This window comes from Camellia sinensis, chromosome 4 (genome assembly GCF_055761805.1).
Source record: "Camellia sinensis isolate YWXY chromosome 4, ASM5576180v1, whole genome shotgun sequence".
Taxonomy (NCBI): domain Eukaryota; kingdom Viridiplantae; phylum Streptophyta; class Magnoliopsida; order Ericales; family Theaceae; genus Camellia; species Camellia sinensis.
Window position 1 is genome coordinate 118,537,142 of NC_138964.1, and position 23,943 is coordinate 118,561,084.

Sequence of the window (23,943 nt, forward strand, 5' to 3'; positions counted from 1 at the left end):
TGACAACTATTTGTTGAAGTCAAATTAACCCATTTTCTTAAAGTCACCCTATTTGTCAATCTACTATAATTCACCAACCATATTTGTCTATCTGTTAAAATTCATCAAATTAATTATATGTTGAAATGTGACATATATTACATTCAATACCCTATTTGTTAAATATCTCACATTTCTCTATATCACCACCACCATCTACTGCCACCAATCAGCATCGCAAGCAAATTCTTTGGACAATTTTCCAGTGACTTTTTTGAAGTCGGCAAAATTTTTCAGCGACTTTTTCAGCCTGTTCTTATCACCAAATAAGATTTTCTTTTGGATCTAATGCTTTATATACTCTTTAAGATGAGCTTTTCACCAATCATCTCTTTAAAAAAAATAATAAATAAATAAATAAATCTAAGAAGATATAGGGGTAAGAATGGCCCGATTTGGAATGAAATTAGGATCAATGCATTGCCTACGCTTCTATAAAAATTGGAATTAAATGAAACCATTAAAATTACGGAACCAATCCAAATCAAGAGCATCGCTATCAACCAAATTACTCTCATAACATTCACTAGTTGAGCAAAAACATAACATTAATCTGCCATGATTTTTCGAAAGGTGATGGTAAATGCACCAATTAGTGTACTAACTAGTATACCAATATTAGTTATGACATTATTATTGACCCCACTATTATAAAAATTACAACAGCTCTGCTACAGAGCCCGAAAGGGTTTCGAGCCAAATTTGGCTCGAATTTGAGAAGGAGGAGGAAGAAGAAGAAGAAGAAGAAGAGAAGGAGAAGCAGAACTGGAGGGGGCCCTAAAAATAGGGCTGGAGGCGGAGGCGAAGGTGGAGGCGGGCGGAGGCAGAGGCAGAGGCAGAGGCAGAGGCGACGATCGGTCGACGACCGACGAGCTGCGACGATTGGCCGACGAACGACGACGAGCTTCCATCTCTCCCCTCTATTTCTCTCTCGCGCCTCTGCTTCTCAAGTTCAAAACGAAAAAGAAGTAGAAAAGAAAGAAGAGGAAGAAAAAAAAAAAATCAAAACCCAAAACGACGTCGTTTTGGGTTTTGAGCCAAATTCGAGCCACTAATTTCGGGCCTTCAAACATTATTAAAATTACAAATACTAAAAACCTTTTAAATTATATCACATTATTAATTGATACACTAATTAATGCATATAACATTATTCTTTTTCGAAACATAAATTTTCAAAACATAAGCATGCATATCATTCTACCATTAACTTAAACAAATAATAATATCTAACGAATAAATGTATATAGTTTAAATTATATAGTTCAGCTCAGTTTAAATTCAGAACTACAAACCTAAATTCGAAATCGATTCACAAATATTGATTTCTCAATTTTGTAAATCAGTACCAAATCACGAATTAAAAAAATGAAACCAGACTTATTGGATTGATTTGAACCAGTAGGTTTGCCAAATTTTTTCATTTACTTACTCACTGGAAGATATATTTGAATTCACAAGAAGTGGGTCCACCACCTCAACCCTAGCACCCTCATCAAAATCATCACCGTTGATCTGATCAATAACCAACACTAATGCCACGGCAAAGCAACCATCAAAGCCAGGCTTGACCAAAAGAGAGATTACGTCTTTCCCAAGCACCACATTCGTCGAAGCATCCACTTTCCGTTTAATCTCAGCCACCGATTGCTGCTTTCCATCCAAGATCGTGCAACATCGCTGCGCGAACGACCCTTCGATCTGGTACTCCTCCGGATTATCGTTCACCTCCACTGTCAAACTCGAACGTCCAATTATTGACGACCTCTTCACGCTGAAGATCGGTTTCTGACCGTCCGTTCTCTCTCCCACGAAACCTTCCCACCGTTGATGCAGACTCAGCCTCTGCCTCAGAACAAAAGATAAAAACACCATTATCAACATATATTGACTAACTCGCCGAGTTGACTCGGATCATTCTAAATCACGAGTCACGACCATTCACTGGAATGGTTACAGTTATCAGCTGCTTTCTTTTTCTTTCTTTTTTTGTAAGGTAAACTAATAAAAGGGTTATTTACAAAATTCCCTCAAACTATTAGCAAATAGGAAAATATTATGTACACATTCGACATATCATATGCATATTTAATTATAATTTGAGTCAATAATTATTATATTATTAATTATGATATATTGTGATATCGATTATGATAAAATTTTATTATGGGCCAATTTGGGAACTTGGTTAAAAGTATTTAACTTTTAACATATTTTGAATTACATCACCTCTCTACTTTTTTACATTTTTTTTCAAAAAAGATTCAAAAAATTCAAAAAGCAAATTTTTGACCAACTTTCCAAAATAATTCAAGAGTTGTTTTGTTATACTTCTCTCGTAACATTTAGCCTTCATTTAGCATGCCAGACTTTTTGATTTTTTGATTATTTTAGCTACAAAGAGATAAAATGGATATTTTAGTCTAATAAGATAAAACATCACATCCAAACTATAATCATTTCATTTTTTCTCTCATAAAAGTCAAACAAGTCAAAAAACCTATATCAAACGAGACTTTTAACACCAGGTTAAAATAGTTACAAAGTTAAAAAATTAAAAAGTCAACCCACATCCCAAACGAATCCTTAGTTATGACTCAATTTTATTTTATTTTATTTATTTATTTATTTTTAGGACTCCTATGATATTGAGATATACCATTTTTAATAATCAACCTACCAAATGACATAACTTACATATAAGTGTATACCATAATATTTTCCTAACAAATATCATTTTAAACATGGGTCGTGCTAGGGAGCTCGAATCTGAGCTCCCCCGAATGCCCCGAATTCCATCTTTTTTTTCTTTTTTTTTTTCAGCAAAAGGAAGAAGAAGACGGAGGGGGAGGGGGAGGGGGAGGAAGAGGGGGAGGGGGACTGTAGGGGGCCTAAAAAATGGGCTGGAGGCGGAGGCGGAGGCGGGGGGCGCGGCAATCGGCGATGGCAGAGGCGACGAGCAGAGGCATGGCGATCGGCGACGGAGGCGGAGGCGCGGCGATCGACGACGGTTTTGCGACGGATCGGAGACGACGGTGACGGCGACGACGACCTCTTTCTCTCCCTCTTCCTCTTTCTCTCCCTCTCCCTCTCCCTCTCCCTCTCCCTCTCCCTCTCCTCCCCCTTCCCTGCAGGTCGAACGAAAATGGCAGGGAAAAAAAAAAAAAGCCTAATGCCCAAAACGACGTAGTTTTGGGCATTAGGGGGATTAGGGGGCTCATTTTCGAGCTCTCAAGCATTATTCTTTAAACATTATACATGAATCTGTTTATTTTGATTTTTTAATTATAAAAATATATCAAATTCACTCCTAACATTACATTCAAATGAAATATATTTGTCCGATTTTGAAAAATCTTAACCATCAACTTGGAATAACTCAAAGTTCGTTCGGTGGTGCTGCACTAATTAATGTACTAACTAGTGTACCAATACTATTTATGATATTATTGTTGATTTCACTCATTAATTACATTACAAATACCAAAAATCTCTTAAATTATGTCACATCATCAATTAATATACTAGTTGATATATTAATTGATGTATATAGCATTTTCAAGTACGTTCGAGAATTGTAGATATCACCGTAAACGGCAGTGATTGAGGGCCCGAAATAGGGTGGCCCGAATGCCCCGAAATTCCATTTCAGGTAAAAAAAAAAAGGAAAAAAGAAAGAAAAAAAGAAAACAGTTTCCAAAATTAGAAATTAGGGATATTAGGGACAACTTTTTTAGGGCCACCAATCATTTTCCTATTCAAATCCAATACAAATCAATCGAACACGGTTTTTTAAATTGATTTTCTTCATTGCATTTGTCCAATTTTAGTATTCAAAATTTCAAATAAAGATGATCGGCGAGGTGAGCAACTCAGGAGTCACGATAGTTGCAAACGGTACAGTACATTAATGGCATGTTTGATTAGGTGAATTAGATAATGGGATTGAAATTATTAATTCGTGGAGTCAATTATTCTATGTTTGTTTTAATATTTTGGTTTAGGATTATTAATCCAATGGATAATTAATTCAACAAATTTGTAGGATTATTAGTAATGGGGTAGGGGTGGGATTATTAATCCAATGGATATTAATCAAATTGGATAATGAATACAACACTAATTTAATAAAATTATTAATACTTCACTATTAGTCTTGTAAATCAAACATGACCTAAAAGCAAATCAATATCTGATTTATTATATTTTCTATATCTAAACTATTGTTAAAATATCTAGTTAGTTTTTCAACTATCAATTAACTTTACTTAGTCCTTAAAGTGCATAAAATAAAATTTATTTAATTTTTAAACTATCGATTGAATCTATTAAATTCCTAAAATATTTAATTTAAATTTATTTAGTTCCTGAAAAGATTTAAAAAAATAAAATATATACTCATAATTATTATAAATTAGTGAAAGAACCTATAAAGTTTATATTTTGTTTCAGAAAAATCTTAAATTTTTATTTAGTTTTTAAAAGGTGTTTATTTCACTACATGGTTAAATTAGTATCAAAGTTTGGCTTCTCAATCTTAGGAATATTATTATACGAGTTTTAGACATACTAAATAAGTAAAATTAGATAATTTAAATAGTAACATTCTGCTACAAATTACAATAGAACAAAATAATTAATTAATTAAATTATAAAAAAGAATTCAACGAAAAACTTAAAACAATTAGTAAAAAATTATAAGCAAAATCTAACATATAATACTAGATAAAGGTAAATAAATAGTCATTGTAGAAAATAAGTAAGAAAATAATATAGATAAATTACATTTACCCTTATAAAAAAAATTCACCATAAGAAGTGACACCCACTTTGCCAATCCAAAGTAAAAATTTAAGGTTTTTTTCGAAATAAAAATTTAACTAAATAAATCTTTTACTAATTTATAATACTTATGAGTTTATATTTTATTTTTATAATTGCTTCAAGGACTAAATATATTTGAATTAAATACTATATGAATTTAACAGATTTAATCCATAGTTTAGATACAAATAAATAGACTTTAACTTATTTACTTTAGAGACTAAGTAAATTCAATCGATAGTTCAAAATTAAGTAAACAATTTAACAATAATCTATACTACTTAATAAAGCAAACACCAAATTTAATGTCTTGAAGCCTTACAAATTTTTTACTTAATGCCAGTTACTCTCTTGTGAAAACGCATCTTTACAAAACTATACTACTTAATAAAGCAAACACCAAATTTGGTGTCCTGATGTCTTGCAAACTGTTACAAAACCACACCTTAAAATTACTCAACTTCCTCTCCAATGTAAACAAACAGTTATAGAACCACACCCTAAGATTACTAAACTTCTGATGTTGCAATTCTCTTTGTCTATGCAACTACCTCATCTTTGTAACTCCCTCTCTCTCTCTCTCTCTCTCTCTCTCTCAATTCAAATATATGTGGTGATATATTCTATACATACACGTGTATATAGACATTATAAAGAACAGGAGTCATGGGCATATATCAGAATCCAAAGATCATACATGTATTATGTCACTGCATTGAGTTGAGAGATTCAGAATCCAAAGATCAAACATGCGATCTATACTGCATTGGGTTAAGAGATAGAGGTAGAGTTTAAGAGGGAAGGGAAAAAGGGCACATAGTATGGTCTAAAGAATCAAATCTATAGATTGGCTTGAATTCTACTACAGAAAAAATATTTGTCAGGAGATTTTTTGATTTGATGCACTTTTACTATAAAGTAAAAGTATTGCAAAACTTTTATTTCTAGACTACATTAACAGTATAATTTGTATATTTAAATTTGATAAAAAAATATTGAACTATTTTTTATTTTAAATTTATAATTGGTATTTCAATTGTAATACATCTCTATACAGTTTATGTTTTTTCTTTTACTAGAATTTTAGTAGGAAAATATGCTCAAACAAGCATTATTCAATAAATAAATAAATAAAACATATAATCAAACAAAAAAATATTATCAAAAAGGGGGTGTAGTTTATAATCAATCAAATATAAAACAAAAATCACAACAAAATTTAATCCATAAGGTATAAAAAAATGTAATTTTTGAGAAATTGAAATTAGTGAAATAAGCAATCCAATATTAAACAAAATTGATACAAAATATAATCTATAAAAAATTTCATGTGCCACCCAAAGTGTAATAAACTAATCAATACCCATTTGTTAAGACCAGAAACTGACACAACCCATGTCCTCAGATTTAATTTACTGTTTGGTTTATAGATTCATTGTTAGTATAAATTGACTCAGCGAGTCACAGTGAGCTAGGTTACCTTTCGGCGGACAGTGAGGAGGCACCTGCCAGAAGCGTCCATGAGGACGAGTTCAGCCCTGTCGTGAGTGTCGGGTCTATACGAGTCGACTCGGAAGACGAGGTCTCCTTTGCAATCATAGACAGCGAAGCCATCGCTAGAGAAGGAAAGAGAGGTTTTGAAAACGGTGAGATGGGTTTCTTCTCCGTATAAGAATCCTTCTTCAATAACAACCCCACCTTTCATTTTTAATTCACAATCTTTCAGGGTTTTTGAAGATTTTCAATCCGATCTCGTTCTGGTTGTGTGCGCTTGTGAAATTGTATATCTCTCGGAGTGAGAAAATGTTATAAAGAGAATATGCACGGGTTTGGTTATGGTGTGCAACTTACACCTTACACCTTATACTTTAAACTTACACCTTACACTTAGACCTTTTGTAAAAAATTAAACCTTACACTTACACCTTTTTTGAGGTTGCACACCATATGCAACCCACTTACACCTTACACTTACACCTTATACTTATACTTACACCTTACACTTACACTTTTTGTGTAAGTGGCACATGGTGTGCAACACTTAAGAAAACTCCAATATGTACATACTTCAAGATGGAAGATGTTATTTTATTAGCAAAATTATATTACGATTAAGGTTAGGTCTTAAAAAAATTAAAAAATTATTATTTTATTTAAATTACATTACTTTTTTATCATATCACTTTAAATTCAATTCATATTTTATAAAAACTTAAAAAATACACTTATTTAAAACATTTCAAATAACACCTTGAAAGTTGTCGTTGTTCTATCAGGTGGAATTCTTGACTTTACTTTCACTATGGGTTGGTTTAGGGAATGGGTTGGATTTTTGATTTTATAATTTTTTGGTTATTTTAGCATGTGATCAAAAGTCTCGTTTGGAAATTTTATTTTGACTTTTTGTTTTGACTTATTATTCTAAAAAACTTTGTAACTAAAATAATCCCAAACTCAACCCAACTCATCTATCCACCACGGAGGCTATACGTTAACAAGTAGCTACAAGACCATTTAGCCAAATAGAGGTGCCAAACTCAACCTAAACTAGTGAACCCGTCTAATTATATGCATTTAAAATCAATAAATGTACTTAAATGAATTGTTCATTATCAACCCAATTAAAATTGGAGTTAGGGTTCCTGCTGTGCCTTAAGACAGAACAGGCTATTGTGAGGTCCATTAGGGGCGTGTCTCGAATCTTTTTTGATGATTCGAACCATTCATATTGTAAGGTTCATCGAATAGATCATTAATACAAAAAATAAAGTAAATTGAGCAATTGTAACCTCATAATAAGAGCACATTTATTTTTCAAAAAATAAACAGTTAAAATGATTTTAATTATTATTTTTAAAACAATTAAGACTTTATTATGGGTTTACAGATGTTCGATTAACTTGATTTTTTATATGAATAATACACTCGACAAACCTTACAATATCAATGGTTCAGATCATCAAAATACAGTAAAAAAATGCCTCCACGGGACCTCACAGCTGGGTTGTTGTGCTGTCCATTAAAATTAGATTTATTTGCGTTGGATATGGGTATCCATTTAAGTCTGTCTAAATAGGCAGCACTTTTACCACTAATCCATTACCACTTCTTCTACCATCGTCACTTTACCACCACCACCACCACCACCGCCTCCTCCTCTTCGTTCTCCTCCTCTACCACCACTACCACCACTCCACCACCACAACTATTACCTCATCCTCCACAACCCCCACTACCACCGCCAACACACTATACCAGCCGCATCACTGCCACTCCATCACTACTACCACCACTACTGCTACTTTTGTTATTCTATGCCATTAATGTTATAAAAATATAAAATAAAAATAAAAATATTTTAAGAAAAATATAAAATAAAAAATAAAAATAGTAATATAGTAAAAAGAGATGAAGTAAATGGGTTGATTATGATCAAATTTCCTACCAAATAAATGACCAAATGTCTCACATGGATGTGGGGTTTGCAAAAGTGTAGGGTCCACACTCATATGAGACATTTGGTCATTTATTTGGTAGAAAATTTGGGGTCTATAGCATTTTTTTATCCAACGGGTAATGTTGGAGATACCAAATTTTCTACTAAATAAATTACCAAATTTGGAGTCTACCCACACCCATGTGAGACATTTAGTCATTTATTTAGTAGAAAATTTAGGATCTATAACATTTTCCTTAATCCAACTCGTATCTAATTCATCCTAACCTGTTTAAGCCCATTTATTAAGACGGGTTTGGATTAGGTTGCTTTAAATGCATAACCCATTTTGACCTGCCCAAATCTGTCCATACTCGCCCCTTTGCTACTTTTAGCCAAACTTGAGATCTTAGAGCACCTCCACCCGATACTTCAAAATTGATGTTGTACTTCAACAGCTATATTTTGTATTCGTTTGGCATAACACTACAGTGTTAAAATAATCACAAAAAGACAAAATATGTTAAAAAGTTAGTAACACAAAATATCACATCTAAATTATAATTATTTTATTTTTTCTCTTACAAAAATCAAAAAAATCAAAAAATCTATTACAAATAAGGTTTTTTAGCCCCAGGTTGGCTTCTTTTGAGAAGATGGCTAAAAGTTAAAAATTATATTTTAATTTGTTTTTGGTCATATCATCTCTTTATTGTTTACATATTTTTAAAAAAAAAAAAAACAAATAAAAAAAAATCATTTAACTTGCTTTTCAAAATAATCTAAAATAATTAAAAAATGAAAAAGGCAATCCACGTCTTAAATGAATCCTTTAGCATCAAGCATGAAGAGCACCTAATGTGCCAAAAGCCGACATCGCTTTTAACAACACTCATTCCTGCTAAGTTTAACCTGAAGACATTTTTTTTTTTTTTTTTTTTTTTCAAGTAAAAGTTGCAAACAGTATAATTTGGTACAAATTGTAGTTGTCATCAGTCCCACGTCATGTCATACCTTTTATTTTTATTTATTTATTTTTACCATCTATTTAAATGGCATCAAACTCTTTTATAGACAAATTTATTCTAATTAATAAAACGACAATGCTACGTAGCTCAAATTTTGTGGCTCAAAAGTGGCTCAAATGGCCAAAACGACGTCGTTTTGAGTACAGAACAACATAAAAATGGCCAAAATGACGTCGTTTTGGCCATTTGAGCCACTTTTGAGCCACAAAATTTGAGCTACGAGACATTTTCCTTAATAAAATAAAAGAGTTTAAGTGGTAGTTTGAAATGTGCTATATAAATATTTTTTTTAATTTTTTTGATTAAAAAAATAGAGAAAAAAATGTATGTTTAGGATAAATTTTTAATTTTTCACGAAAAGATGTGTAATAAAATATTATAGTAAAATCAAAAGGACCATTCTACTCTTTTGACGTTTTGACTTTTGAATAATTGAATTCAAAAAGTAAAATAATAATTTTTCTCTCTAGGGTTCCCCCACAAACTACTCTTCAATAGTATAAATTTTTTAACCTTTTAATAATTTTTTGACTTTTTAACTTCGTTAGGTTATCCCAAACTAAACCTAAATTTTAAAAGTAATATAATAAGAAATTTTACATATTAGGTGAAGAACATTAATGTCAAATTGAAAAATTTAACATACTAGAATGTGTGTGTAGAAATGCTCTTATAAAAGGAAGATAATATTGGAGAAAAGTAGAAAGAGAGGAGACAGGGACCACACACGGAGAAAAATCGAAGCCAGTGCATGAGATACGTTGTGTCTGTTTGGCAGAAATTATTTACAACTTATTTCAGCTTTCAGCTTAATTTAAGTTATTTTGATGTGTTTGATTTAACTTATAGCTTATAGCTTATAGCTTTGTGGAAGTCAAAAATCAGCTTATTCTTTGAGTGGGGCAGGAGATGCTTTAAGAATAAGCTGGAAATCAGCTTAAGCTGAAAGTTATAAGCTATAAGCTGTTTAGGCATAAGCTATAAGTACTTTCCCACAGCTCTACCAAACAGGGCTATTGTCGAATTCAATAATGACATAATTAACAAAAAAATAAAAAATAAAAAAACTAAAACAAATTCATTTTTTTATTAGTTAAAATACAAAAAAAGTAATTCTTTTTTATTTTGTTTAATTCTTTTTTTTTTTAAATCTATATACTTCAATACTACTCTTTATTTTACTTATTTATACACTTAAGCTGTTTAAAGAGCCTTCTAAAACTCTTCAAATATAGATAGTCTTAAAAATTTTAGTTAAAATAACTATTGTAATAGCTAAACCGTTAGAGTGACTAAAATATAATAATATTAGTGTACGAGTATGAAATAATCTTCTCATATAATCTTTTTGATCAAGTTTGTACTCCTCCAAACGTCGTCGCTTTACTTCCTGAAAATGCAAACGTGAGTTAGCCGGCGGGTGTGTGCCGGAAACCTCTCCAATGCCTAAGTCAACAAATAAACAATAGACAAAAGATCTGTGTATTTAAGAGTCAAAATTGTGATACCTGTACATAGGTCCTGCTATGGGCTTTTATAGATTCTATGTGACACAATCCTAGTAGGACTCTTTATTCCTCAATGTAGAGTCCTCCTACGAATCACATCCCTAAGAGATAATGTTTATCCATTAACACGCTTCTCATTGCGCTTTCCTTAGCTTGGTTCCATCGAGCTTTACCTAGCTCGGTTCCTCCTTGCCTTTATAACACGACTCCCTATACCTCGGTTTAGAATACCAGAACTGAGCTAACCTCAGTTACTCATGACCAAGCTAACTAGGCCCAATGGTGAAGCCCATTCTACTCAGCCCACAGCTCGGCTTACTTCTACTCAGTTTTAGCTTGGCCTAAATTTACACATTTTACCCTCTCAATTGCCCATTAATGCCATCTGCAATGCATGATTTGGGATTATTCTTCTCTAGCCGAGCTAAAAACATTCAAGCCAACCGAACCCCCTTTCTATCGGGCTACCAATGAGTCCGGTCCATAAACGTCTTTTCAACTGCTCTGCACGTCTGAATCATTTTCTATTCTGTTGGACACGTGGCAAGCTCTCATTGGCCAAGTATAGCTGTCACAGCCGTCTTCGTACTCCAAAAATTTTGAACAGTCCCGCCCATTCTATACTTTATACGAAAACCCTTGTTTTTTATCCAATTACTCTACTGTTCATCCTCTCTCTCTTGCCCTCTGAGCCTCCATTTTCACAACTATAGTACCTGCAAAGCTTGTGCTTTCATTGTTATTCTTGCGGCTTTGATCTGCATCCCCCCATCTTAAAACTGTAAGTAGCTCAATCCCTTTTTCTTTTCGTTTGTATAGTCTAGGCAACATGTAACATAGTACACAAATGTTTTTCTCAACACGCTCGTATGGTTTTCACACAAATGGGTAAGAACCCTTTAGACAACGATCACACTCACTGGATTTGTAAACAATCTGTAATATGATGCTTTCGATCCAAAATAACCCCATGATCGAGATAAGAACTTGTTTGCCATAGGTGCGTATTAAATCGAGCTAGAAGCCTCACCCAACGACCGAGCTAGAACTTCAAGCCATCCCTTGCGTTCACAACTGAACTAACAAACCAATCCTACTCAATGACCGAGCCGAAAACTTGGAGCCTCTCCTTGCGTTATAACCGAACAATGAACGGGCTGCATCCCATTCAACCGTACTAGGATTTACTTTTATTTATCCTTCTTTTTTAGCTCGGCTCAATGATCTGGGCTTAACACTTTTTATCTCCACTTTGCAGACTTTGACTAGGTTGGCCAGGCACACCTTTGCACGCTCAAACGAGATACTCAGCGTCATCACAACACCGAGCTAGGACCCCGAGCTAATTTATACATAATTTTATTCGAAATGGGTAAATATCGGTTCCTAGTAAACTCACCTGGGGCCATTGTTGAATTCCATGAGGACTACAACATGCTCGATGATGTTCATCTTTCTTTAGCTGAGCTAGATACCATGCCCTGGGGAAAACCAGGTTTCGTTCCATTCACCGTAATATCCATTGTTGAGGTCAGTCTCCGATTCCCAGTCCAGCCATTAATATGTGAGTTCCTAAGGCAAACTAGATTATGCCTGACTCAACTCAGCACCAACTCTTACCGGATAATAAACGGCATTGCCGAGCTAAACCGTCGGCTCGGTCTCAACCTCGGATTAGCTGAGCTATTCCATCAATACTCGCTCGGCCAAAATGACGACGGTTGGGTGTATTACTTAAGAATAAGAAGAGGTCAAGAGAAGATAATAAAAAATACTCCAGACAAAGACCTAAATGACGATGATTTTTTCTGGGTCTCAGGCAATTTTGAAGACCAAGAAACCCAGATACCGGGATATAATATTAATTGGAATAAGGGCACTGCCGGTAAGGATACCTCGACTCCCTTTTTACTTTGCTATGCCATGTTATGATTTTTACACCGTGCTAACCGTTGCCTTTTCTTTTTTGCAGATTTAAACCACGTAAAAACTCAGTACCAATACGCAAATCAAGGCACCCTACGCGTCGCGCTGCGATACTGCCACCGGGGTTGGGCCGAACTATTGAACTTTGAGCCAACATACAGATACAATGGAAGGAGAAAGACCAGGGTAACTGACTTCCTTCTTGAACCATCACTAGAACTGGATCCAACTCTTCTCCAAATCAATCTTATTCCCTTAACCGAAGAACAAGAGATGGCAAAGCGCTGACCTGTCCGAGCCCTGATCACCGAAACAACAACTCCAGCCAGCGGGGATCAAACCGAGACATCACAAGTTGGACAAACACAAGAGGCCGTGGTAGCCCTCCCAACAGCTCGGGCTTCGTCATCTCAGCCGAGTAAGCGCGTCCACACCTCTTCGATCGAGCAGCAACGATTGATCAATAAGGACCACGTCTTTTCTGAAACAACACCACTGAGCCCTAAGCCTATCCATACTGACCGAGCTAGCCCTTCAAAATGGGCACCAAAAATAACATACAAGAACCAAACTATTTCAAACACTAACTCGGTGGTTGCAAACAACGACCACACACTCGCCTTCAACCTTGCCAAAAGCTTGTGTCTGCCAGCCGACATGGAGCATCATGATCACCTAACCGAGATAAAGGCTATCCGCTCGGCAACCAAGTCGATGGTGCTGGTAAGTGCTTCATTTGTTTTGTTTTCCAACTCACATATGTTTGCTCGGTTTTAATCATATTTGCCATCTCTCCTTTCGCAGGCCATGCAGAAGAACCATGTTGCTCATAAGCACGTGCTAGAACTGCGCAAGACAGCGCGGCTGGCCGTGGCAGATGCCAATGCCAAAACGACCGAGCTAAACGAAGCGAAGCAAAAAATGACCAAGCTTGAATCTGACATTGCTCGACTTACCGAGCTGGTCGACGCGGCGAAAGCGGAAAAACAAAAGGCTTTGGCCGCGCTAAAAGACCGTTATTTACGCGAACTGGCCAAGCTTGAAACAAAAAAGATGCCGAGATCGCCGAGCTGAAGGAAAGCACGGACGATGCTAGGACTGTGGCTACAAATAAGGGGAGGCCACCTACATCATGCAGTGTGAAGCTGTTAAGGACATATTTTTCAAATGCGGATAGAAGGCAGCTATGTTAAAGCTTGGTTATGGTCAAGAAATCGAGGTCTTCCAGAACCCTCATCCCCACTTCATTCCGAGTTATATGGCGGACTGCCTAATGCCATTCAACAAAAATTTCTCCAAGTAGGGGAGGAAGAAGAGGCATCCCCAGAGCCCAACAACGCCCCAGCTGCTACCAATGATCCCGGTCTCCAAATCGCTTAGTCAGTTCGGGTGGAGCCCCCAATGCCCAGTACGGTTGAAAATGTGACCAACCTACCTACTGGAACCGGGCTACCGACTGGTGAAGCTCGAGTTGACGTGGATGCAGATCTGGACGATCTATTTGCCTGATCTTGTATTTTCTTCTTTTGATACCAATTTTTGAAAGCATTTGTAACCAGGCTGAAGCCCCATCTCTTGTAATGCAGTTTTAAATCTTTGAATGAAATCTAGTTTTTTGCTATTCTTTTTGTCCAGTTCATTTCCTGCTTCTATTTGTCTCTTAACTTTAATTGGCATGTCTGGAATGTTTTGGCCGAGATAACCATCCCAGTCCAAGAACATTGTTTACTACGTGTTGGTTATACCAGCCAACTTTCTCCAGTCGAGATCCTTATCTCGGCTGAAGAGAGCTAAATGTTGGTTATTCTTGCTAACCTTCTTCAACCTAGATCCTGATCTTGGCTAAATAAAGATAAATGTTGGTTATTCCTGCCAACCTTTTCAGCCTAGATCCTGATCTCGGCTGAAGAGAGGTAACTGTTGGTTATTTCGGCCAACCTCTTCAGCCTAGATCCTGATCCCGGCTGAAGAGAGAACTGCTGGTTATTCCTACTAACCTCTTCAGCCTAGATCCTGATATCGGCTAAAGAGAGATAACTGTTGGTTATTCTTGCCCACCTCTTTAGCCTAGATCCTGATCTCGGCTGAAGAGAGATAACTGTTGGTTATTCCTACCAACCTCTTCAGCCTAGATCCTGATCTGAACTGAAGAGAGATAATTGTTGGTTATTCCGGCCAACCTTCTCCAGCCTAGATCCTAATCTCGGCTGAAGAGAACTACATATTTGGTTATTCCTGCCAAACTTCCTGATTGCCCCTTGCTAGCAATATCTGAGAACAATTTTTACAGTAGAAAGAATTGTACTGAAAAACTACTTCTTTTATTTGAAAAATAGAAAATTTCAAGTATTTAAAGATTAAAAATAAAATAATTTGATATTGGCAGTGTTCCATGGCCTGGAAATAGCCTTACTGTCTCTATCTTTTAAGTGATATGCCTCTTTTCCTGCTAAACCAACCACTTTGTATGGTCTTTCCCAGTTAGGTCCTAGCTTGCCATCTCCGGGTACCAAAGTGTTGCCCATTACTTTGCGTAATACCCAATCTCCAATCTTGAATTGCCTTGGATGGACTGTTTTGTTATATTTTCTGGATAACTCCTGCTGGTATGAGTAATGTGAACTAGATCTTTTTCTCTTCTCTCTTCTGCAAGGTTGAGCTCCAAGGCTATAGCTTCTCCATTTAAGTCTGGGTCAAAATTTTCACTTCTAATTGTGGAGAGGCCGACTTCCAGTGGGATTACTACTTCCATGCCATAGGCCAAAGAAAAAGGCATTTCACCAGTTGACCGCCGAGGTGTGGTACAGTAAGCCCATAAAACATGAGGAAGCTCTTCAGCCCACTTGCCTTTTGCTCTCTCCAACTTTTTCTTTAAACCATCTAAGATGACTTTGTTTGAAGCTTCTTCCTGGCCATTTGCTTGAGGGTATGCTGGTGTAGAGTTGTAGAATTCTATCTTGTATTCCTCGCAAAAGCCCCTGAAGATTATTCCATCGAACTGAGTGCCATTATCAGATATTAGAGCCTTGGGTATGTCGAATCGAGTAATGATATTCTGCCAGACGAATTTCTTAACGTCTTTCTCCTTTATTGACGCAAGTGCTTCAGCCTTCACCCACTTTGTGAAGTAGTCTGTTGCTGCGAGAAAGAACTTTCTGTTGCCGGGTGCTGTTGGAAGTGGGCCCACTATGTCCAGGCCCCACATTGTGAAGGGCCATGGGCTAGTAAGAGTTCTTTGGCTGGTTGATATATTTGGTGTGTAAACTTCTGACATTTCTCACATCTCTTGATGTACTTCTCAGAATCTGCTTGCATGTATGGCCACCAATATCGTTGTGAGATTGCTCTGTAAGCCAATGATCTTCCCCCTTGGTGGCTTCCGCATATGCCTTCATGTGTCTCGAACAAAAATGCCTCGACCTTGCTAAGATGGACACATTTCAAGTAAGGTCCTGTGAAGGATTTTTTGTATAACGCCAATGATGGAGAGAGCCAAAATCGCTGTGACTTTGCTCTTATTTTGTTGGCCTCTTTCTTCTCTTCAGGTAAGATGTCATCCTTTAAGAAGACTATAATGGGGTCCATCCATGAAGGGCCTAGTTCGGCACAACATACCTCAGCTATTTCGGGTTCTTCAATGCTTGGTTTGGGTAGGTAGTTGATCAGTAATGGATGTAGGATAGACGTATCTGCCATTGAGGCAAAACCTACTAGTTTGTCTGCTCTATTGTGTTCTTCTTGACCTATTTGCTCTATCCGCACTACTTCGAACTTTATGTTCTCCTTTTTTGACTAACTCTTGGTACTTAGCCATCCTCTTATCTTTCGCCTCGTAGTCGCCTGAAATCTGGTTTACTACCAGCTGGGAGTCATTGTAAACCATTAGTCCGGTGGCCGTCATGAAGAGTGCTAATTTTAGGCCTGCTAAAAGCGCCTCGTACTCTGCTTTATTGTTTGATGCTGAGAAGCCAAGATTGACTGCTTGTTCCACTATTAGGCCATCTGGTGAGATGAGAACTATGCCAAGTCCAGCACTGTACCTGTTGGATGCTAAATCCACGAAGAGTTTCCACATCTCTCCGACGAATTGTTTCCAGCAAGTAGAGGGGTTGGATGATGTCTTGGGGTCAAGTGTGTTGCTGATGTTTTTTTCCAAGTCCATGCCTACTGTTGGGGTTTGCTCTTCACTATCTGACTACCCCAAGTTTTTACTTGTTGATGAGTTCTCGCTAGGAATAGCATGGTTTGCCCCTTCTTTCCTATCTCCAATCCTGTATGGCTTGGAATGTAGCTGGGCATCGTGCTTTGGGGGCTGCGCAATTCCTACGGCACTTTCCATCCCTATTTCTGTCGTATTGGTTAAATCAACTGGGCATGCGTGATGACTTCCTGGTGTGAACTCAGCCACAAAGTCTGCCAAAGCTTGGGCTTTTATTGCGGTTCTAGGTTGAAACTTGATATCGAACTGTCCCAATTTCACCACCCACTTTAAGATTCGTCCAGAAAAGTCTGCCCACTCAAATAGGGCCTTTAATGGGAAAGCTGTTAGGACGATTATGGTGTGGGCATGAAAGTAATGCGACAACTTTCGTGAGGCCATCATCAAAGTTAAGGCCAGCTTTTCCGATGGTAGGTACCTTGTTTCAGAGTCCAGCAAGGTTTTGTTAGCATAAAATATGGGGAGGTGTTGGATTCCTTCTGCTCTGACCAACACTACGCTGACTGTATGCTGTGAAACCGCCAAGTACAAAAAGAGCTCTTCTCTTGGTACTGGGGTTACCAATAATGGAGAAGAGGTCATGTAGTCCTTCAGGCTCTCTAAGGCACGGTCACATTCTTCATCCCATTCAAATTTGGCTTTTAATGCTTGGAAGAATGGTCGACATCTGTCTGATGACCGACTTATGAACCGGTTGAGTGCGGCTGCTAGGCCAGTGAGATGTTGTACCTCTTTGACTGTGTTAGGCCTCTTAAGTTCCTGGATTGCTTTGATCTGAGAAGGGTCAGCTTCTATACCTCGGTTGGTTATCAGGAAGCCTAGGAATTTGCCTGACCCTACGCCGAATGTACACTTAGATGCATTTAGGCACAACTTGTTATTCTTTAGAATTTGGAACATTTCATTTAGGTCCCTGAGATGGTTCTTCCCATCCTTGCTTTTGACCACCATGTCATCTATGTAACCTTCCATTGCTCTACCTAACAATGGTTCAAACATCTTGGTGATCATCTGTTGGAATGTAGCCCCTGCGTTCTTTAGGCTAAAGGGCATGACCTTGTAACAGTACAGTCCTTTAGGCGTCGTAAAGGATATGACCTCCTAGTTTGGCTCATACATAGTAATCTGATGGTAACTTCTATACTCATCAAGGAAGCTAAGTTGATTATGCCCTGCTGTTAGGTCCACCAGTTGGTCTATCCGTGGCAGGGGGAAGCTGTCTTTTGGGCATGCCTTGTTGACTGTCTTATAGTCCATGCAAACACGCCACTTTCCATTCTTCTTTGGTACTACTACAATATTGGAGATCCACCTGGGATAGTGCACTTCTCTGATGGCTCCTGCCTCCAGCAAGTTTCCTACTTCCTCTGCCACTATCTTTGCGTGGTGGAGTGTCGATCTGTGAGTGCGTTGTATAATTGGTCTGGTATTTGGGTGGACATTAAGTTGGTGGCAGATGAACTTAGGGTCAATGCCAGGCACGTCATATGGCGTCCAGACGAACACTTCGATGTTTGAGATTAAGAATTCCATTATCTCAGTTCTCTCAATGCTGGACAAAGACGAGCCGAGCAAAAAGAAATTTTCTAGGTCTTTTTCATCGATCCTTACCTCTACCAAGTCCTCCACAGCCTTCTGCTCTACTGCTTTGTCGACATCTGCAAACAGTTCGTTGCTCTTTGGCTCTTCCACCATCTGGACATACCCTTTTGCAGCCCAGCTGTCGTATACTGTGAGGAAGCACTGTTTTGACATAATTTGGTCTCCCAAGACCTCTTCGATCACTCCGGCTTTGTTGGGGAACCGCAATGCCTGATGGTAGGTTGAGGCCACTGAGCGCATGGCATGCAGCCATGCCCTTCCCAAGATTATGTTATAATTGGGAGGGACCTTCAATACCCAGAATTCCAACTGGTTTGTCACGGTTCCTGCCTTGACTGGGAGGATTATCTTGCCTACTGGCCATTCTGGCATTGAGTTGAAGCCGACGAGGGGGGATGTTACAGGCGCCAAGTCTTTGTCCTCCAATTTCAGTTGTTTGAAGGTCTCGTAGTACATTATCTCGCACGAGCTTCCTTGGTCAATCAGAATCTGCTTGATATCAAAATTCTTGACGTGCAACGTGACCACCAGTGCGTCATTATGAGGGCAATGCAACCTTGCCAAGTCTTTATCTGAAAAGGATATGACATTCGTGGCTTCTATTCTGCCCTTTTTGATAGTAGGTTGTGCGCTTAATACCTCTCTCAAGTGCTCAGCCTTCTTGATCATCCCCCTGAGTTCACATACTTGCTCAGGTTCGACGATCCCATGTATCACATTGATTACGCCTTGAGGTGGACCATCGACTGGCATCTCGTTTGGTTTGTTGGGGTCCTATGGGGCTGGTTGTGTCCCCCATTCTATATACTGGTCCAGGTGTCCAGCAGCAACTAACTCTTCCAAATGTTGCCTCAGGGGTGTGCAGTTTTCAGTTCAGTACCGCTTCTCATCATGGAAGGTGCAACGAGACCTCTCGTCGTAGCCCCTTTGTGCTTCTCCCAACTTGGCTGGCCGCCGAACGTAAGGTTCATTATGTATCTCACTAAGAATCCGGTAGATAGGTTTATTGAACACGGTGGTGATGGCAGTGTGGACCCTTAACTTTCTTTTTTCTCGGTCCTCTTTGTTGGCTCGTCTGCCTCACCCATTCCTGCTTGGTTGTTCCACCGTGTTGAGTTTTGCTGTAGTCTTTTTATCTAGCAATACTGTTGCGCCTGATTTTGCTTTAGCACGGGCACTATTTTTCCCTACTCGGATATATTGATGCACCCTCACCATTAGGGCCTCCATCGTGAGGGGTGGCATCATTGTTATTGAGTCCTTTAGTTTGTTACCGACTGGTAAATCCCATTTGTATTGCGCAATGGCGAGGTTTGTAGGGCAATCCCCAATCTGGTTGAAGGTCTCCTAATAGCGACTGTTGTAAGGCCTTAATGTCTCCTTTTCACCCATGTCAATGGAGAGTAGCTGATCGATCTCCACTAGTGTTTTGGTATTTGTCCTGAATCTGGTCACAAACGTTTCTGCCAATTGTGCCCATGAGGCGATGCTGCCTCCGAGCAGCCTTTTGAACCAGGTTAGTCCTGGGTTGCCAAGGCTGGATGGGAACAACATACACATTAGAGCCTCGTTCCGCCGGTATACTGCCATAACTTGGCAAAAGTGGTTTAAGTGCATGTAGGGGCCTGACTTCCCTTCATAAATAGTAAATTTGGGTTGATGGAAGCCCGAAGGTAGTGGTGCGTTCTCTATTGCCGGAACAAACGGCGAGCTCTATAACCTTGCTAATACTTTATCTGCTGGTTCGTAAGCAAGACGCGGCATTGGCATCCCTGCTTTGACACTCCCATGTGTCCTGGGGGCCAATCGCTGCAGGGCGAAAACTCTACGAGAGTCGCGACCCTTGGTGTCCTCATTCTGTTGGGCCCTCTCTTCGACCACTGTCCACAAGTCTGCTGATCTAGGCAACTCCGTGTACCTAGATGTCGTTTGGTGCGTATGGGAGGGGTAATAACTGCTTCCCTCTGTATATGACCTTTCAGTCCTCGTTCTCTCAGACCTAGAGTGACGAGTCCTGGAAGTCCTCGATTGAGAGCCACTTGTTCTAAGGCTCCTGCTTTCTGCTTGTGATGGCGTGGTATGTCTGTCACGATCCTCCGAGTGGCGAGGGGGCGTGTTACCTTTGCGCCCCTCTCCTATCGCCACCCCTTTCCCTTTTATCTGGCGGTTCATTATCTCCATGCCTGCCGCCATCCTCCTTATTAACTCATCTTGCTCCCTCATGCGATCCTCCAGAACTTGAGGATCCAGCCTGTGCCTCTGTCTTTTAGGACTTTGAGAGCGACGGGGGCTAGTGCCCCGTCTCTCCCTCACGTCTCTCCGGGAGTTTCGTCGCTGGGGCTCTAAATTCGCCATGGGAGGGATGAAATGTAAACCTTCGCGCCTCCCACCCCCCTTCGGGGTTTGCCCATTGATAGCAGATTGTGGCAAGTGTTCATTGTGCGCCATTGCTTTCAACTAGAGAGGTAAACTTGATCAAGAGATTTTGTTCTTTGTGAAATTCCCACAGATGGCGCCAATTGTACGAGCACGAAATAATCTTCTCGTATAATCCTGTTGATCAAGTTTGCACTCCTCCAAACGTCGTCGCTTTACTTCCTGAAAACACAAACGTGAGCTAGCCGACGGGTGTGTGCCGGAAACCTCTTTGATGCTTAAGTCAGCAAATAAACAATAGACAAAAGCTCTGTGTATTTAGGAGTCAAAATTGTGATACCTGTACATAGGTCCTGTTATGAGCTTTTATTGATTCTGTGTGGCACAATCTTAGTAGGACTCTTTATTCATCAATGTAAAGTCCTCCTTGGAATCACATCTCTAAGAGATAATGCTTATCCCTTAACACCATTCTCACTGTTTTAACCAAGTGAAATGGTTTTACATCGGTAGTATGACAAAACAACCGAGCTAACACGCGTTTATGCGGTGTATTTCACCAAGCTTTCCTTAGCTCGGTTCTACCTCATTTTACCTAGCTCGGTTCCTTCTTGCCTTTATAACACGGCTCTCTATACCTCGGTTCAGAATACTCGAACCGAGCTAACCTCAATTACTCATGACTGAGCTAGCTAGGCCCAATGGTGAATCCCATTCTACTCAACCCACAGCTCGACTTACTTCTGCTCAGTCCTAGCTCGGCCCAGATTTACACATTTTACCCTCTCAATTAGCTATAATAGCTAATAGAACTCATTTGAGGAGCCCCTTGGAGATGCTCAAGAGCAATTCTAAGGTTACTAAGCAAAATGCCTCGTAAAAGTACAGAGAAGTACTCTATTTGTTTTGCCTAACTAGGTTAGTTATTATGTGTTTCAATCATACTCTTTATTTTAGTTAACCAATTAAACTAACTTAACTCATCGTTAAAAGAAAATACTATAATTATAAATAAAAAATATTATTTTTCTTATGATATGTTGAATATGCACCTAGTGTTGACATGGTTGTTGACGTGACATTTATAAATATTTATTTTTTAAAAATATATTATTCAATTATTTTTTAAAATAATATTTTTATGCGATTATATTCGTAAACAGCTATATTCTTTCAATGGTAATATCTATAAAAGATCAAATGGGCATGAATAAAAAAATAAACAAGTAGAAATGGACAAAATAGTGGGAAATCCCTTTACCTAATAATAGATGCTAGCTACTTGTGGAGAGTCAAAATGAAAAATGAACAAAATGCCTCTTGTGATTCAAAGCTCCTTTGGAGGAAAACCAAAACAACTTCACTGGCAAAAATGTTTCGTGTAAGTATTTTTGCCTCCTCCCCTAGAGTTGCTCAATGGTGACATTTATATAACAATAATGTGATAATTATTTGTAGTACAGTATTATTATTTAATAATAATGTTATATGCATTAATTAATATACCAATTAGTGTATTAACATATAATGTCGCGTAATTTTAGAGATTTTGAGTATTTGTAATTTGTATAATGGATGAGATCATAGTTTGAAAATGACAATGTCATAACTATGTTGATACACTAATTAATATACCAATTAGTATGTGTAGCACCACTGATTATTTAGATTGTCTGATTCAACTTTTCAATGCTCATATATTAATAGTGCTAAGTTTGAGAAATCAGATTCTGATATTAATTTTAAGAAAAAATTACTCATAAGTCCCATATTGGAAAATGTTACTCTATCTAGTTTTGAGTGTTTTTTTGTAAACCATTTAGTCCTTTTTTTACATCATAACATTATCATCAAAACAACATCAAACATCATCATCAAAACAACATACAGCCTCTCCATTGCTGTAATGGAACATGCTCGATCAGATCCTTTTCTCTACCTTCACCAAACTCACGTTCTCCCTCAATTGCCCCAACACTGTGTGTGTGTGTGTGTATATGTGTGTGTGTGTGTGTGTGTGTGTGTGTGTGTGTGTGCGTGTGTGTGTTTGGTGCCTGAGAATCTGTGTTTCTCTCACAAGAAAAACGATGAAGAAGTTGATTCGACGGTTTCAGGACATCATCAAGATGTTGCTCTGGTTCTCTTTTTGCGATGGCCGGTGGGATCCAAAACCCAGATCATCGTCGCCCAAAAAACCCCAATCTGGGATGACTCTGTTGATCAACTATCCCTCTCCTTCGACGGCGAACCGGTCCGGTCCTCCTCTCCGCCGTCTTCGGCGCCACTTGGCGGCCCGCCGCCGTCTTCGGTGTCTCCATTACCAGATCTCGCAATGCCAAGTCGATGGTGATCGAAGTCTGCCTTGTTCAATCCGATTTTTGATGATGCTTCAAATTAATGGATCTGATGAAACACCCACAATCTGATGAATCTGATGGATCTAATGTTCTAATGAATTTGATGATGGATCTCGAGCAATAGTTTCAATTTTTTTAAAAATAAATCTGATGTTTGATGTTTGATGAATAATGTTTGATGTTTGATGAATAATCCTAATGTTTAATGGTTGAGAATCTGTGTTTGATGTTTGATGAATAATGTTTGGTGTTTGATGAATAATCCTAATGTTTAATGGTTGATGTTTGATGAATAATCTTGACGTTGTTAATGTTTGATGTTGGATGAATAATTCTAACATTGCTAACGTTTTCACCGACATTATACGAATAATCCTGACGTTGCTAATGTTTGATGTTTGATGTTTGATGTTTGATGAATAATGTTTGATGTTTGAAAAGAAGGGAAATCATAAAAAGACTTATAGTAAGCTTTTTGGGAAATAGGACCTATTAGTCCAACAAAAAACCTTCGGGACTAAATGGGTTAGTATTCCCAAATTTGAGATTTATTGATGCTTTCCCCTAATTTTAAATGCGGATTAATTTAATAATAATCCTTATAAAAACTTTCGTCCATACTCTACAC

The 23,943-nt window shown here is 38.1% G+C and overlaps 1 protein-coding gene across 1 annotated transcript; it reads right to left on the reverse strand.

Annotated features, from left to right (window-relative positions):
- Positions 1–1,262: 1,262 nt before the first annotated feature.
- On the reverse strand, positions 1,263–6,693 carry LOC114259700 (protein LURP-one-related 12). Its single transcript, XM_028199743.2, has 2 exons — positions 6,344–6,693; positions 1,263–1,884 (listed from the first exon to the last, which is right to left on the reverse strand). Exons 1-2 carry the CDS (start codon positions 6,566–6,568, stop codon positions 1,468–1,470), a joined length of 642 nt encoding a protein of 213 aa, XP_028055544.2. The 5' UTR covers positions 6,569–6,693; the 3' UTR covers positions 1,263–1,467.
- Between the last annotated feature and the right edge of the window lie 17,250 nt (positions 6,694–23,943).

Coding starts and splice junctions, on each gene's coding strand:
- LOC114259700 (XM_028199743.2), bottom strand. CDS start 6,568: ATGAAAGGTGGGGTTGTTATTGAAGAAGGATTCTTATACGGAGAAGAA. Junction 1,885..6,343: donor TCCTCACTGTCCGCCGAAAG/GTAACCTAGCTC, acceptor GTTCTGAGGCAG/AGGCTGAGTCTGCATCAACG.